Source organism: Mirounga leonina, unplaced genomic scaffold (genome assembly GCF_011800145.1).
Source record: "Mirounga leonina isolate KUSES-001 unplaced genomic scaffold, KU_Mleo_1.0 Mir_199, whole genome shotgun sequence".
Classification (NCBI taxonomy): domain Eukaryota; kingdom Metazoa; phylum Chordata; class Mammalia; order Carnivora; family Phocidae; genus Mirounga; species Mirounga leonina.
The window spans coordinates 9,491,713-9,509,922 of record NW_023270498.1 but is presented as its reverse complement, the minus strand read 5'-3'; the positions used below and the strand labels follow the sequence as shown (position 1 = coordinate 9,509,922).

General features: G+C 38.8%; 1 protein-coding gene across 1 annotated transcript in view; it reads left to right on the top strand.

The window, feature by feature from the left end:
* BLVRA (biliverdin reductase A) overlaps positions 1 to 18,210 on the top strand; it is a 60,399-nt gene that overhangs the window by 15,855 nt on the left and 26,334 nt on the right. The window contains exons 3-5 of the mRNA XM_035026498.1: positions 7,970 to 8,091; positions 10,132 to 10,251; positions 11,371 to 11,468. Coding sequence (XP_034882389.1) covers positions 7,970 to 8,091; positions 10,132 to 10,251; positions 11,371 to 11,468 — 340 coding nt within the window. The remainder of the gene's footprint in view (positions 1 to 7,969; positions 8,092 to 10,131; positions 10,252 to 11,370; positions 11,469 to 18,210) is intronic.

Genomic DNA, 18,210 nt, shown 5'->3' with positions numbered 1-18,210 from the left:
GTCGATGGCATTTTGATAGGGACTGCATTGGATGTGTAGATTTCTCTGGGCAGCATAGACATCTTAACAATGTTTATTCTTCCAAACCATGAGCATGGAATGTTTTCCCATCTCTTTATGTCTTCCCTAATTTCTTTTATAAGTGTTCTGTAGTTTCTAGAGTATAGATCCTTTACCTCTTTCATTAGGTTTATTCCTAGGTATCTTATGGGTTTTGGTGCAAATGTAAATGGGATCGATTCCTTAATTTCTATGTCTTCTGTCTCGTTGTTTGTGTATAGAAATGCAACTGATTTCTGTGCATTGATTTTATATCCTGCCACTTTACTGAATTCCTGTATGAGTTCTAGCAGTTTTGGAGTGGAGTCTTTTTGGTTTTCCACATAAAGTATCATATCATCTGCAGAGAGTGAGAGTTTGATTTCTTCTTTGCCAATTTGAATGCCTTTTATTTCTTTTTGTTGTCTGATTCCTGAAGCTAGGACTTCTAGTACTATGTTGAACAACAGTGGTGAGAGTGGGCATCCCTGTCGTGTTCCTGACCTTAAGGGAAAAGCTGTCAGTTTTTCCCCATTGGGAATGATATTTCCTGTGGGCTTTTTGTAGATGACTTTTATGATAGTGAGATAATGTTTCCTTTATCACTACACCATGCAGAGTTTTAATCAAGAAAGGATGCTGTACTTTGTCAAATGCTTTTTCTGCATCTTTTGAGAGGATCATATGATTCTTGTCCTTTCTTTTATTAATATAGTGTATCACATTGATTGGTTTTTGGATGTTGAACCAACCTTGCAGCCCAGGAATAAATCCCACTTGGTCCTGGTGAATAATCCTTTTAATGTACTGTTGGACCCTCTTGGCTAGTATTTTGGTGAGCATTTTTGCATCCATGTTTATCTGGGATATTGGGCTGTATTTCTCCTTTTTGATGGGGTCTTTGTCTGGTTTTGGGATCAAAGTAATACTGGCCTCATAGAATGAGTTTGGAAGTTTTCCTTCCATTTCTAGTTTTTGAAACAGCTTCAGTAGAATAGGTATTATTTCCTCTTTACATGTTTGGTAGAATTCCCCTGGGAAGCCATCTGGCCCTGGACTCTTGTTTTATGGGAGGTTTTTGATTACTGCTTCATTTTCCTTGCTGGTTATTGGTCTGTTCAGATTGTCTATTTCTTTCTATTTCAGTCTTGGTAGTTTATAAGTTTCCAGGAAGGCATCCTTTTCTTCCAGATTGCCTAGTTTGTTGGCATACAGTTGCTGATAATAACTTCTAACAATTGTTTCTATTTCTTTGGTGTTGGTTGTGATCTCTCCCCTTTCATTCATGATTTTATTAATTTGGGTCCTTTCTCTTTTCTTTTGGATATGTCCATGAGGGACTCTTAGCTATAGGAAACAAACTGAGGGTGGCTGGAGGGGAGGTGGATGGGGGGATGGGGTAATTGGGTGATGGGCACTAAGGAAGGCACATGATGTGATGAGCACTGGATGTTATACACAATTGATAAAGTATTGAACACTGCATCTGAAACTAATAATGTACTTTAAGTTGGCTAATTGAATTTGAATTTTAAAAAGTGATCACAAAAAAAGGTACTAATTGGAAATGCAAAAAAAAAAAAAAACAAGTAAACAATCTAAATGTGAAGAAATGGATCATTTTATGGTTGATGGGCTTGATGGTTGGCGGGGGAAGGTGCAAATGAAGATAATCAGTCAATTCAAAGACCTGGATTAATGGCTTTAGCTGGGTCTTTTATCACTGCCTCCTGTACTTCACTAACACCAGAGGAGCTTCCACATGTCAACAGTTAGGCATGAAAAGTTGTTGCACCTGAAGAGGAAGGTTTGACTTTAGGAGAGGATTTTAAACAATAGTGCATTCCTATATATTAACATATATATAAATATGTATATCTTTTTTATTCTCATGTACAGAGGTTTTTTAAAATTTAAGTTTATACATATGAATATTGTAAGCACAAATGGATTACTAAATGTGTGATTTTTAAAGATTCTAACAGAACATTTGTCTTCCAAACTTTATTCATTTCAATTATGTATATTATACCAAGACAGACATATTTATGGGTCTGATTTCTTAAAAGAGCTGCTTCATGTATCTAGTTAGTAGTTCAGCCACTCAGTGTGTAATATACTTTTTATGAATTATTCTGAAGGTTTTAAATGGGTCATATCATAGTTTTTAATGAAAACTGTTATTTACCTTAAATATGCTAGGAGCTTCTTATCTAGCCATAAACCAAGAATCTTATCAGTGATCTTATTTTTTTTGGTTAAGGGACACCTATTTTAAGGACATGTATCTCATCTATTGGAGTTAGTACCTTAAAGAAAAGACAGCTCTTTAGTGGAATTAACTGATATATTTTATACATGCAGTATAAAAGGCAGTACTTTGGGTGCCTGGGTGGCTCAGTTGGTTAAGGGTCTGCCTTCAGCTCAGGTCATGATCTCAGGGTCCTGGGATCAAGTCCCACATTGGGCTCCCTGCTCAGCGGGGTGTCTCCTCCCTCTGCTCTATCCCCTGCTCATGTGCTCTCTTTTTCACGTGCGCATGTGCAAAAATAAATAAAACCTTAAAAAAAAAAAAGGCAATACTTTTATAAAATCAGTTATCCTAGGAATCATTCCACATTACAAGAAAATTATAGACCAGTAACTCTCATGAGCATAAATGTAAACATTTTTAATAAGATTTTAGCAAATAGAATTATCAGTATATAAAAAGGATAATACATTATGGCCAGGTGAGGTTTATCCTAGGAATGAAAGGTATTACCATATTAATAGATTTTAAGAAAAGTTTCAATGATCATATCAATAGAATGAGAAAAGGCATTTGATAAAATTAGACCATTTATATTTTTTAAAAATCTCAGCAAGATATGAATAGAAGGAAATATTCACATCCTGATAAAGGGTAGCTACAAAAAAAATCTACAGCTAAACATCATTTTTCATGTTAAAGACCCAGTGTTTTCCCCCTAGGATTAGAAAGTGAGCAAGAATGTCTCCTCTCACTAATCTAGTGGAAGACCTACCCAGTGCAGTAAGGCAAGAAAATGAATAAAGCAGTGCAGATTGAGAAGGAAGAAGTGAAACCATCTCTATTTATGTCTGACTTATGGTCTATGTAGAAAATCTGACAGAATCTACAAAAAAAGCTGCTAAAAGTGATTAGTTCAAGTTTACAAGATTCAAATCAATATACAAAAATTAATTATTTGCAATAAACAATTTAGAAGTGGAAACTAAAAGCCAAATACTATTTACAATAGCACTAAAAGTCATAAAATACTTAGGTGTAAATTTAACAAAACAAGATTCATACACTGAAAATGATAGAATGAAAGAAATCAAAGAAGACCTAAATATATGGAAAAAACAATGTTCATGAATTTGAAGATTCACTATTCCAAGATGTTTGTTTTTTCCCAAACTAATCTGTAGATTCAGTGTAATCCCATTCAGAATCCTGGCAGATGTTTTCTTTTTGGTAGAAATGGACAAGTTGATTCAAAATTTTTATGTAAGGGCAGGAGAACTAAAATTTTGGAAAAGAAAAAAAAAGTTGGAAGGTTGACAGTAACTGGTTTTAAAACTTACTATAAAACTACAACAATCGAGACAATACCACAAAGGTGCAAAGGCATTTCAATGAAAAAAAAAATACTTTTTCTCAATAAATTTTTGTTGCAACAATTGGATATCATCTACAAAGACGGGAAAAAAAACTCTTCATGACTTTCAGCAGAGATGGCACATGAGCCGGGTGTGAAGTCTGGGTGTATTTACATACAAGCCTGGCACACCTCTGTCTCATTGTAGGCAGTTGAAAGAGCCTGTGGAATACACATTCGAGAGACTGCCTCTCTACCTAAAAAATTTTTTAAAAGAACCTTGATTCATACCTTACACCATATACAAAAACTAATTCAAATCAGAACATAAAGTAACTAAAACTATAAACCTTAAACTATAAAACTGCTGAAAGAAAGCATAGGGAAAAGTCTTTGTGTCCTTGTGTTAGCCAGAAGAATGATACATTAAAATTTTTTTGATAAGTTGGACTTCATCCAAATTAAGAACTTTAGCTCCTCAAATGACATTCTTAAGAAAATGAAAAGACATGCTACAGACTAGAAGCTGTTTGCAAATTACAAATTTGACAAATGAATTCAATATCAAAAATACATAAAAACCCTAAAAACTCAATAATAAGAAAACAGATGACCCAATAGAAGGTCACAAAAGATTTGAATAGACACTTCATCAGTGTAGATATACAGATGGCAAATAAGCACATGAAACAATCCTCAACATCACTAGTCACTATGGAAATGTAAGTAGAAATCACAGATACCACAACATACCAACTATAATGGCTGAAATGAAAAGGAGGAGAGAAATCTGATGGTACCAGATGTTGGTGAGAATGTAGAACTCCGACCTTGGTGGTGGGAATGCAAAATAGTACATATGGTCATTCCAGGGTTCATGTTGGTAAACAGTTTGTTTCTCATAAAGTTAAATCTACGCTTAACATATAACCCAGCAAACATAACATATGATTTAATGTTAAGTCTCAAACATATGACTTAACATATGACTCCAGCGACTCTTACACCCAGGTATTTACCCAAGTTAAGTAAGAACTGTGTTTACACAAATACTAGTCAATGACTGACTATAGCAGCTTTATTCATAATAGAATGAATTATGAATTCATTCAAACTGGGAGCATCACAAATGTTCTTCATTTGCCAAATGGATAAACATACCAGTATATTCATACAGTGGACCACTGCTACTCAGTAATAAAAAGAAAGAAATTACTGATACATGTAACAACATAGATAAAAAATTCATTATGCTAAGTTGAAGCCAGACTCAAAAGACTACATATTGTATGACTTCATTTATATGACTTTCTGGAAAAGGCAAAACTATTGAGAGAGTGAGCAAACAGTGGTTGCCTGGAGTGGGAGTAGGGTTTGACTACAAAGGAGCATAGGTAATTTTGGAGGAGGTATAAAAAATAGAACTGTTTTATATCTTGATTTATCGTAGTAATATGACTGTACATTGGTCAAAACTCATAGAAATGTACACTAAAATGGGTGAATTTTATTAAATGCAAAGAATAACCAATAGCATCAGAAAGGGCTTCATAAGATGCCCAGGTCTCGAAAGCTTTGAAGGTGTACAGGTGGGTGGTGGGGAGGAGCTCAAGGGACACAGGATTTGCAAAGGCTTAAAGTTAGCAAACATACAAAGTTTTACATACTTTCCAGTTGTTTGGAAAATCAGAAGTCTAAAGGTACACCGTGGGAGAGGTGACCAGAAGAAGTAGACAGAGCCAAGTTTGGAAGGCCTCAATGTTTGGTAAAGAAGTCTTTGGTAAAGATTTGCCTACTTACTTATTTATTAAATATTTATTTTGTTTATTGTATAGACAAAAGTGGTTTTAAAATATTTAAAAGATGAGTGTTTGTATAAAGAAGAAAAGTTTTAAGATAAGAGAGAGATGGGAGATACCGGACAGCTTTATGGGGGTTTTTTTGTTTGTTTTTTTTAATGTAGTCAACTAAAATGGTTGTTTTTATTTTAATATTCTGGCCTTCCTGCTTGCTTGTTTTTAAATTGCCTTTTTAAAAAATTTAAATTCAATTAATTAACATAGTGTATTATTAGTTTCAGAGGTAGAGGTCAGTGATTCATCAGCCTTATATAACACCCAGTGCTCATTACATCCCATGCCTTCTTTAATGTCCATCACCCAGTTACCCCAAGACTTTCATATTTAATTCATATGTTGACTTGTTTGCTCTCTCCTTTCTTTAAAATCTCTGTTAAGAGCAGGGTCTGTCCACAATACATCCCTGGAGCCTGACACTTCAAAGTAAACCATACATGCAAGGGCCCTGAGGTGCAAATGACTATGACGTACTAAAAGAGCAGGAAGAAGGCCAGTATGACAAGAGGGAGAGGGCTGGGAGATGAGCTAAGAGAGATAGGCAGGGCCAGATCACGAAGGCCTTTGTAGACCACAGCAAGTGGTTTGGGTTTAATTCTGAGTATAATAGGTGGCCTCCAGAGAGTTGTAAGCTGAGAGGCAGGTGGGGGGTGGCAGATAATTATCTGATCATATTTAGTCTAAAGATCATTCTTGCTGCTGCATGAAGAATAGACAGAACAGGAGAAAGAGTAAAGCAGGGGGACCAGTTATAATAAGGTTACTGGAACAGTCCAAGGGATGAGATTGTGACTTGGATTAGGGGGTAGCAATGAAGAATGGACAGAAGTAGATAGAAGGCTTATGGATGGATCTTGGCGATTTGTTGATGAATTGGGTATGGAATGTGGGACAGAGAAAAAAGGCAAGGATAACTCCCAAGTTTAAGGACCTGAGCAACTGAGTGGATGGTGGTGGCATTTACCGAGATGGGAGAGTCTGAGGGAAATATACCTTGGGTGAGGGGCTGGGGTAGAAAATGAAAATTTTTTTATGTTTTTGTTCCATGAACACCAAGGGGCAGAGAGGCTTTTTTCTTTTTTTCATCTTAAAGTACTTTTTAATTGAGATATAGTTGACATATAATATTAGTTTCAGGATAATAATATTAATAGTACAGCATAATGATTCAGTTTTTTTTTTTTTTTTTTTAAGAACTTGGACTTCAGTATTTTTCTCTCTTTAGTTGGTGTCTTAGTTTGGGCTGCTATGATAAAGTACCATAGACCAGATGGCTAATAAAGAACAGAAATTTATTTCTTACCATTCTGGAGGCTAGAAGTCTGAGATCAGGCTCCATGGTCAGGTTCTGGTAAGGGCTCTCTTCCAGGCTGCAGACTGCTGACACATGGGCAGAGAGCAGAGAGAGGAAGCAAGGTCTCTTGTGACTCATCTAAGGGCACTAATCCCATTCATGAGGGCTCCTTCCTCAGGGCCTCCTCTAATCCTAGTCACCTCCCAAAGGCCCCATCTCCTAATACCATCATACTAGTCAGTATATGAATTTTGGGAGGACACAGTCAGTCAATAACAGTTGGGAAAATGAAGGGCTTTAATCAGGGGAGGGACTTAGTTTTTATCTTAAGCAACTGCTCTGGCAGACAGGCCTGTGGATGATGTGTGGAAAGGATGAGATTAGAAGGAGTCAGACCAGTTGGTGATTTAGGCAAACAAATCCTGGGCCGACCCTAGAGCAGTGGACACAGGAAGGGGCAGAATCGGTGGGAAGTGGTGACGGACAGATAACCCAGGTGGCAGGAAGGGGTGAATCCGAGATGACATTCCCATTTCTACGCTCAGAGACATCCAAGGAGAACTGGGTTTGAGGGGTGTGTCGAGGTAACTTTTATCCGTTTGGATCTATAGCGACTTGATTTTTCACTTTGCCCACAGCCACCAGCAGTACACCTGAATACTGGGTGAGCTTCCCCACTAGGGTGGGAGTGAAGTTGGTTGGAACTCAGAAAGCTGTAGTGGGGAAAGCTGAGTACGGTGACAGCTCACGGTTTGCCCTGGGGCCTGTGTGCCAGCATCTCTCTAAGCAGCTGTGGCCCTGGCTGTATCAGATTGCGTGTCCACTGGAGGAGGATTCAGGGAGTATGGAGATACGACTTCAGGAGGAAAATCTCTCATCTTTGGAGAGGGGGCAGTGGAAATGGAACACCAAATGTGAGGAGCCTTCTCTGTGGATGACACAGTCAGAGCTCCTGTAGAAAGATGCCTCGGGTGGAGCTGACCTCTCCCTGAGCTCTCATTTCAGGGGGTGTCTTCTTCCACCCTTACGTGCTACGGCTTCTTGTGTGTTCTGGGCTGGCTCCTTTCCTTCCCTGTCTGGACTCCGACGGGTCCTGCTGATATGTCTTGGTTTTGCTGTTCTGTGCTAGAGGCATTGACTGTCTTTAAATCCTACTCCGGTCCCTTGTGTTTCAGCCTGAGAGGAAGTTCGGCGTGGTGGTGGTTGGCGTTGGCAGAGCCGGCTCTGTGCGGATCCGGGACTTGCGGAGTCCACATGCTTCCTCGGCTTTCCTGAACCTGATTGGCTTCGTGTCCAGGTGGCTGGCATTTGTCTTGTGCCTTGTAATTCAGGGCAAGGCCAGTGAGGTGAATTAGGGCTTGGGACATAGAGATTCTCCAGACCCAGGAGAGAGAGAGCCGGCTCTGGGGTCATTCCAGAGAACCGTGCTCAGGGTCAGCCCCATGAAATCTCAAGTTGGGATGGGTCTGGGAGCTGGAGTGCTGTATCTGCAGCTGGGATATACAGCGAGTCAGCCTCGAGGGGACTGTGAAGACAGAGGCAGGGAAGATGAGAGCAGGGCCTGATGATTACACAAAAGGGGCACAATGAACACATGGTGGGTCGGCCTAGAAAGAAGGCTGTCAATGTGTGCCAGTTAATCATTATATCAGTTATCATGACAGCCATCCATGCAATGGCCTTGGGCTATGTGACATAGATACCATTATCAACGCCACTTTACAGATAAAGAAAGGGAGCCACAGAGAGGTAGAGAGGTTATGTAATTTGCCTGTGGACACACAGCTAGAAAGTCTAAAAGTCTAAGACCTGGATTTGAACACAGGTCTATTTGATTCCAAAACCCATCATCTAAGCCACATGTATCCTTTTCCCTTTGATAACTTTGAGCCTCACTTTTATCTCCTATAACTTCATTTATCTGCTATAACTCAATCAAAACCAGACTTCCCACCGTGTTTCTTCTTCTCTGACCCACACTCACTCAGCACCTTCCTCCACCACTCACCACTTCCTTACATACACCACTCACCAAACTAACACCGTATAATGTCATTTATGAGTGTTAATTGTGAACAAGATGTTGTAGGCACTGTGTTGGCTGAGGAGAGAAGGTGGGGAGCAACTTAGGCACCTCTCTCTGCTTTTTAGTGCTTTAGAGAAATCAAACAAAGCATGAACAACTATTGTGATGGTCCACACAGACTATCTGGGGCACTAGAGAGACCCAGAAGTGGTGGGAATCTGCCCTTGGTCAATCTTCTCCCCTCAGTAAGATTCTTTTTTTTTTTTTTAAAGATTTTATTTATTTATTTGTGTGAGAGAGAATGAGAGAGAGCACATGAGACGGGGGAGGGTCAGAGGGAGAAGCAGACTCCCCGCCGAGCAGGGAGCCCGATGCGGGACTCGATCCAGGGACTCCAGGATCATGACCTGAGCTGAAGGCAGTCGCTTAACCAACTGAGCCACCCAGGCACCCCCTCAGTAAGATTCTAAGGGACTTGCACATAAGTGGGAGATCAAAATTATTATTACCCAGCACTGTAACTCCCATTGCACCCCTACCTGAAGCTGGGTTGAACACAGCACTTGGGCTCAAGGCTGAAGTGGGACCTCTCCTTGTCGCTTAAACCCCAGTCTTCTGCTAGCTGGCTGCCATGACTGATATAGTGGTAACTCCTAAACTATTCAAGGCATGTGGGAAGATGGCCAGCTCATACCCCCTGCTTTACTGCACCCCTGCCTCTGTCACACCATTCCCCTTCTCACATACCCTGTTTCTCATGACCTACCTGCTGAGTCCTACCATCTCCCCAGGAAGCCTACTCTGAAACCCTAAATTAGATGTCCCTTGCCTTCATTGAATTACCCACCTGAACCCCCAAACACAACATTTCTCATGTTCATCTTGTATTGATGTTATATATTTACATGTGTGTCTTGCTTCTTCTCTTAGACTGTGAGTGAAGTCTGGTAGTCATAGTGCTTGGCCAGATGCTTGGAGCTGGCTGTGATCAGAGGGACCACTTCTCATGAGATGAAAGGAGATCAGTTGTTTTTGTTTTAGAGATGGAGTGATTCAAAGACTGCCATATCATAGAGGCTGTTCACAGTAGTGCTGGCACTCAATGCTGGGTCTCTTGACTTAAACCCTGAGGCTGTTTTTTCTCACTCTGTGGTGGAAAATGTCCTGGAAGTGGGAGGGAGGGAGGGAATTCGTTTCTTCATTTCCAAAAGCCGGCTATCAGGACATCGTTGGGGGGAGAGGAGAAAGATGGTGCTCATTTATTGGATATGCTGTGTACTTTTGAGGTGCATTTTTGTTATTCTCAAATAGACGAGAGCTTGGGAACATTGAGGAAGTCCAGCAGATTTCTTTGGAAGATGCCCTTTCCAGTCAAGAGGTTGAAGTTGCTTTTATCTGCAGTGAAAGCTCCAGCCATGAGGACTATATCAGGTGGGTTTCCAATGTAGGTAGTCCTTGCCCCGTCGTAGAAATGACGGGGTAAGCTGAAATCTCTCAAAGAAATTTTGATAATTGAAGGGAAAAATTACAGTGGAGCCATTACCTTTAAAAAATGTCAAAATGCTCAAAACTCTTACTATTGGTTATAAATGTATAAGAAAATGAAAAACTGTGTAAAACTGATATTTACTTAGTACACTGTAATTTAAAACAATACGAGGAATTAAAGAGTGTTCTTTGTAAAAAATGTATTGACAGTAGGTTGAATAGTGCTTGTCTCTTGTCATAGTAGGATGTGGAGCCACCATCTTTTCTGTGCTTTGGCAAATTGTCGTAATCCTTTCTAAGTTTGGCTCAGCTGCCAACATTTTATCCTTTGTGCTTTTAACATTTTAAATATCTCTGAGAGTTCCTTTAATATGAACTGTTTTTGCCATGAGATAAGTGAGGAAAGAAGGTAGTGGTGGCATCGAAGAGGGGAGATGACATTATGGAGCAAGAGAAGTGACAGGTCCCCCTGCCCCACCTTCAGATGCAAAGCCTAGAGCCCTTCAAGCATTTGGTGGGACTGAGCCTGGAACGAGGAGCCCCACACATAACTAACAAGGCAGTTCCAGCCACTTCCCAACACCCAAGCCTCTGCATATGCTGCCCAAAGTGAAATACCCTCATCTTGCATGTTGCACCTGGAAAACACCTACTCCTATTTCAGATGTTACTAAAATCTTTTCAGACTGCCTCAGGCAGAGCTGGCTGTTCATGGTTTGGTAGGCTTTATTTATGGCCATCATGTGATAATAGGCAGGCAGTTTACAGGTTAATGTCTTTTGTTTCTCCTCCAAAGTAGCTGGCAAATAGTACCTAGTTGAATATATGAGTAGGTGAATGGATGAATGTTCAAATTAACACATAACTTGAACGCCTCTTCTAGCATAGGAGAAGGTAACAGGACGTACAATTCATCCTCCTTATCCCCTGGCCCTGATTCGCATCTGCATTCCTTCATGCCTCAGAGACTTACATGTATTTATAACAGTCTGTTCTCTGTCATGCAGGGCATTTTAGTGAAGCTTACTTGAAGTGTATTTTCTCTCTCCCTTTTTTCCAAAGGCAGTTCCTTAATGCTGGCAAGCATGTCCTTGTGGAATATCCCATGACACTGTCTTGGGCAGCAGCTCAGGACCTGTGGAAGCTGGCTGAGCAGAAAGGTGACGTATATTCTGTCGAACACAGACCCTCTTTTAGAGTTCCTGCATGTAAGATGTCTCTGGTACCATCTTCATGCCTTTAAAACTTAACCCTATGTCAGATAGGTCCTGTGGGCTCCCAGCTCCCCCAACACTCCCCTGCACTGTAGGTGCACATAATGGGTGTGTGTGGAAGGCCAACAGGGTGGAGGGATGAGTGGGAATTGGCAAACTTTTGTTAGAGACTTTTCTTTTACTCTAATGAAAAATATGAATTAGCTGCGACTTATGCTATTGTCATGATATTATTCCGCTGTTATTCATATGAAACTTACATTGCTACTGGAAAAATGTCCAAATCAGAGTCATTGATTGTCTTCTCTGTGCACACTCTGTAGTTTGAGTTGTTTCTCAAGAGGAGTATCATTTATCAAATATTTACTATATGCCAGCAACTCGGGAACTCTACTAAGCACTTTATATGTTATTTTATTTAATTCTCCTAGAAACCCTTGGAAGTAGGTATTTTCTCGAGCTTATGTAAAGGAATGTTACATAATTCCTTATGTAAACAAATCCATGCTTCAGAGAAGTTAAGTAATTTGTGCCAGGTCACAAAGCTAGTAACATGATTACGAATTGGGAGAAGCCAATTTGAATTCAATCCTTTCTGGCTCTGAAGTCTACATTGTTCCTTTAAGCCATACTGCCCTCCAGAGATTTTTGTTTTTACAATACCTCCACAAGTTCCTTTATGGGGGCAATGAGAATTATCTAGAATGTTTAGGGATTTCAGGATCTAGTTAAATAAAGTTTAAATGACAAACTCTTTGTTTCAACATGTGCTTTTGAAAATCTTTAATATATAAGCAAAGTATGGTGAACACTTACATGAAAATCACCGAAGAAAGCACCTGGCACTTAGCCAGTGTAGACTGATCAGACTTTATTGGAACTCTTGTAGCACTGTGTAGCACTGAGAGGTACTGCTGAAGAACAGAATCCATCTTTCCCCTCTGTAAGCCCCAGCGCTAAACACTGCCTAGAACTGAGTAGGCCTTCAGGAGGTGTTGGTTGAATGAGCAGATAGATGATTATTGATGTGAGTGAGAGGAGCTTTGAGGCCATCACCTTTGTGTATTATTTTCTCATGGCACAGATGTCCATGGACAAAGAACAAGATACTAAAGAATACCCCATAGATTTCTTGCTAATTGCAAAGAAAAAAGTGTACTTTTACAATGAAGAGCTTGTTGTTACCATCCTAACCAAAAGATTGCTAATATGGGTCAATCTGATGTCACAAACCATTTGATGTGATATACACAGCATCAACCATATAATTGAGATTTACAGGTAATACAGGGATAAAGGAACATATTAAATAACAGTGTAAAAAAATCAAGCAAACTAGAATGTGGAACACTCTACAAAATAGCAGACTGTTTCTTCAGAAAGACAAAGTCTCGCACATAGTGACTTCCTTCCAGAGTAAATACAGAAAGAAGGGGAAAAGAGTACACTTTACACTGGAGAAACCAAACACCACTACACCTAGTTGATCAAAATTAACATCAACAGTGGTAAGTCATGATAAGATGTACCTTCAATATAATATGATGAGAATGGCCCATTACCTCTGTAGTTTTCTCCCCCAAAACATAGCCTCAGTGCAGTCATGAAAATAGCAGCAGAAAAATCCCAGTTGAGGGGTGTTCTACAAAATGCCTGACCAGTACTCTTTAGAACTGTCAAGGTCATTAAAAAACAAAAGAGGTTTAAGAAACTTTCCAACCGGGCTGCCTAGGTGGCTCAGTCGTTAACTGTTTGCCTTCGGCTCAGGTCATGATCCCGGGGTCCTGGGATCGAGCCCCGCATCGGACTCCTTGCTCCACGGGAGACCTGCTTCTTCTCCTCCCACTCCCCCTGCTTGTGTTCCCTCTCTCGCTGTGTCTCTGTCAAATAAAAACAAAATCTTTAAAAAAAAAAAAAAAAAGAAACGTTCCAACCTAAGAGGAAGCTAAGGAGACATGATGACTAAATGTAATGTGCTATCCTGAAACAGAAAAAGCACCTTAGGTATAAACTAATGGAATCTGAATAAAATATGGACTTCAGTTAATTTTTTTAAAAATGAGAAAAAGATAATAAGGATCAGTGTTATATTAGAGCCTTGGTATTAGCTCCATGAGCAAGCAGAATCTGGGTGGATATGTAGAGATCATAAATGGCTTTAAAAAAGAAAAAAAGTTCTTAGCAATGAAACTGACCTATTGTTCTCTAGGCAAGTATTTATAACTCATATTAGAACATGATAGTTATTATGCATGAGATACTGTGCTTGACAGTAGGAATAACAGAAAGATGACCCTTGCCCTTGAGGGGCCCATGTTGCCAGATGTTCACAACTAGCAATATTAATTTCTCCACTGAAAGTGAGTTGAAAATGTAATTATAACATTTACATTGTAGCCCAGAAAGTAATAATTTTATTCAACCCAGCATACCTAAATGCAAGATCATTTTGGATGGCTAAAGTTATGGATAATTTAGGACTAATGTCAGCAAGATTGTGGAATAGGAAGCCCTTGGACCTCATTCCTCCATGGAGACACTGACTTAAGAGCAATATGTAGACCATGTTGCCTTTGTGAGGACTCCAGAAACCATGTAAGTGTTTGCAGTACCCCAGGCATACACAAAGCCAAGAAGAGTTGCATTGAAGCAGGTAAGAAAGTTCATTGCATTAGCTCATCATAGCCCTTTCCCTTCCCTGGCACAGCATGGTATGATCAGGACAAAACTCCCAACTCTTAGCTTCTCCCTTGGGTGAAAAGAGAAGAGTGGAACATGTGTCCAATGTTCTGGTTTTTCAAGGGCTGCTTGAGGGACTGATTTCTACCTCTCCTGACTTGGAGTGCTGAAAGAAATAGTAATGTACTTTAGGTGCAAGGTTGGGGCTGCTAAGAGCAAGGCAAACATTGTGGCTTCTTACAGATCAGAGAGAGTGCAGTATTGCATAAAGACACCAGGGTGAGCAAGAGATTACAGGTTTTTGAGAACAGAGGCAAGCCTCTTTCAGTTGGAAATTACACATATAATCCCAGAGAAGACACATCCCCAGAAAAGATTTGAGAGACCCCTTGAATTGCTAGCCTGGCTGATTGGTGAAGGTCTTTTCCTTGTACAAAGTCAGTCTGTAAAGACTGGAAGAAGTGGCTGTTTTTCCAAATAGTCAGATCTCAACAAATGATCACAGGGCATAAAAAGGAACAGGGAAACATTGGCCTCTCAAAGGAACAAAATTAATCTCCAGAAACTGATCCTAAAGAAATAGAGATCTATGAATTACTGGACAAAGAATTCAAAATAACTCTAAAAAATGCTCAGTCAGCTAAAAGAGAACACAGACTAGTAAATAAAATCAGGAAAACAGTACATGAACAAAATGAAAATATATCAACAAAGAGATGTAAACTATAAAAAGGAATAAAAAAGAAATTCTAGAGATGAAGAATATAATGATTGGATTGAAAAATATGCATGGGTTCAACAGTAAACTTGATCAAGTGGAAGAAAATGGTAAACTTGAAGATGGTTAATTTGAAATTTGAGTCAAAGAAACAAAAAGAAAAAAGAATGAAGAAAAGTGAAGTAAGCTTAGGGACTTATGGTACATCACAAAATAGATCAATATATGCATTATGCAAGTCCCAGAAGGAGAAGTTCAAGAAAGGGTTAGTGAGCTTATTTGAAAAAAATAATGGCTGAAAACTTCCCAAATTTGAAGAAGGAAATGGAATACAAATTCAAGACAGTGAACTCCAACTAGGATAATTCCAGAGATCCACACCAAGACACATTATAATCATACTGTCAAGATCACAGATAAAGGTAAAATACTGAAAAAGGCAAGAAAAAAGTGACTTGTCATATATAAAGGAGATCCTGTAAGATTATTAGTAGAATTCTCAGCAGAAATCTTATAAGCTAGAGGGAGTGGGATGGTGTATTCAATTTGTTGAAAGGAAAACAACTGCCAACCAATACTATATTCACCAAAACTGTCCTTTAGAAATGAAGGTGAAATTAAAACTTTCTCAGACAAATAATAGCTGAAGGAGTTAATCACCATTAGACCTACTCAACAAGAAATGCTAAAGGGAGTCTTTTAAAGTGAAGCAAAAGTATGTTAAACAGCAACACGAAAGCGTACAAAAATAAAAAGCTCTCTGGTAAAGGTAAATATAAAGATAAATATAGAATCCTGTAGTATTTTGTTGGTTCATAAATCATTTTTAATTCTGGTATAAAATTAAAAAGACAGCATAAAAAATAACTATAAATCTGTTAATGGATAGACAATATAAATAGAAATATAGAAATAGATTATTATAGCTAGATGTTTTATATAATCCCCATAGTGACCACATAAAAATATCTGGAGAAGATACACAAAAGGAAATGAATCAAAACACATCACCACAGAAAAAATTAACAAAACTCAGAAGAAGACAGTAAGAGAGGAAAAGGACAAAATACTGTAAGACAACAGCTAACAAAATGGCAGTAGTAAGTTTTTTCCTGTCAGTGATCACTTCAAATGTAAATGGTTAAACTCCCTAATCAGAAGACTTAGATTGGTTCAGTGGATTAAAACAAAAAAAAAAAACAAAAATAAGGTCCAACTGTATACTATCTACGAGAGACCTCAGATCCAAAGACACACATGGCCTAAAAGTGAAAAGATGGAAAAAGATATTCCATGTAAATGGTAATGAAAAGAGCAAAAAGTCGTGTTTGTATCAAACAAAATAGGCTTTAAGTCAGAAAGTGTCATAGGAGATGAAGAAAGACATTATATAATGATAGAAGGGTCAGTTCACCTAACATTAGAGCTCCCAAATATATGAAGCAAACATTGTTGAAGGTGCACAATAATAGTAGGAGACTTCAGTACTTCACTTTGAGTAATGGGTAGGAAAACCAGATAAAGATCAATATATGAAACCGAGGACTTGAACAGCACTATAGACCAATTGAACAGACATATACAAAACACACCCAATAATAGCAGAACACACATTCTTTTTTTTTTTTTTAAAGATTTATTTATTAGACAGCGAGAGCACACACACCAGCAGGGGGAGGGGCAGAGGGAGAAGGAGAGAATCTCAAGCAGACTCCCTGCTGAGCATGGGGCCCAAAGTGGACTTGATCCCATAACCCTGAGATCATGATACCAGCTGAAATCAAGAGTTGGACTGAGCCACCGAGGCGCCCCTGAACACACATTCTTCTCAAGCACACATAGATCATTCTCCAGAATAGACCATATGTAGGCCACAACAAGTCTTAACAAATTTAAAAAGATTGGAATCATGCTAAGTATCTTTCAGAACATAGTGGAATTAAACTAGAAATCAAATCACTAGCAGAAGAAAAACTGGAAAACCCACAAATACATGAAAATTAAACAGCATACTCTTAATCAGCCAATGGTTGAAGGAAAAAAATCACAAGGATAATTAGAAATATTTTGAGAGAGTGAGAGTGAAAATATAACATACCAAAATTTATGGGATGTAGTAAAAGCAGTGCTACGAAGGACATTTATGGCAGTAAACACATTAAACAACAAGGAAGATTTCAGGCCAACAACCTAACTTTACACCTGAAGGAACCAGAAGAAGACTGAACTAAATCAAAAGTTAGCAGAAAAAAGGAAAATAATAAAGATTAGAATAGAAATAAGTGAAATAAATAATGGAAGAATAGAAAAAATCAAGGAAACTAAAACTAACAATGGGTTTTTTAAAGATTAACAAAATTGACAAACCCTTAGCTAGATTAACTAGGAAGAAAAAAGATTCAAATAAAATCAAGTGAAGGAGACATTATAACGTGCCACAGAAACTATGAACAAATATGCTCAGCAATTGGATATTATAGACTAAATGGATAAATTCCTAAAAACATACAGAATACCAACTGAATCATAAATAAAATTCTGTACATACCTGTAACTAGTAAGGAGACTGAAACAGTAACCTCCTAACTAGAAAAACCCAGGACCAGATGACTTCACTGGAGAATACTATCAAACATTTATAGAAGTAACACCAACTCTCCTCAGAAGTTCCTTAAAAAGAGGAAAGAACACTTCCAGACTTATTTTATGAGGCCAGCATTGCTCTGATACCAAAGCCAGACAAAGTTACTGCAAGAAAACTACAGAGCAATCTTCCTGATGACTACAGATGCAGAAATTCTCAGCAAAATGCTCGCAAACCAGGTTCACCTGCATATTAAAAGGATCAGCATGACCAAGTGGGATTTATTCCTGGGATGTAAGAATTGGGTCAACACATGAAAATAATGAATGTAGGGATGGCTGGGTGGCTCAGTCAGTTAAGCGTCTGCCTTCGGCTCAGGTCATGATCCCAGGGTCCTGGGATTGAGTCCCACATCGGGCTCCTTGCTCATTGGGGAGCCTGCTTCTCCCTCTGCATGCTCTGCCTGCTGTTCTCCCTGTTTGTGCTCTCTCTGTCTCTCTCTCTGACAAATTAATAAATAAAATCTTAAAAAGAAATATCTTTAAAAAAAAAATAATGTAATACACCACATTAACAGAATGAAGGACAAAACTCATGTGATCATCTCAATTGATGCAGAAAAGGCATTTGACAAAATTTAACACCTTTTAATGATAAAAACACTCAACAAACTAGGAATGAAAGGAAACTACCTCATCATAATAGAG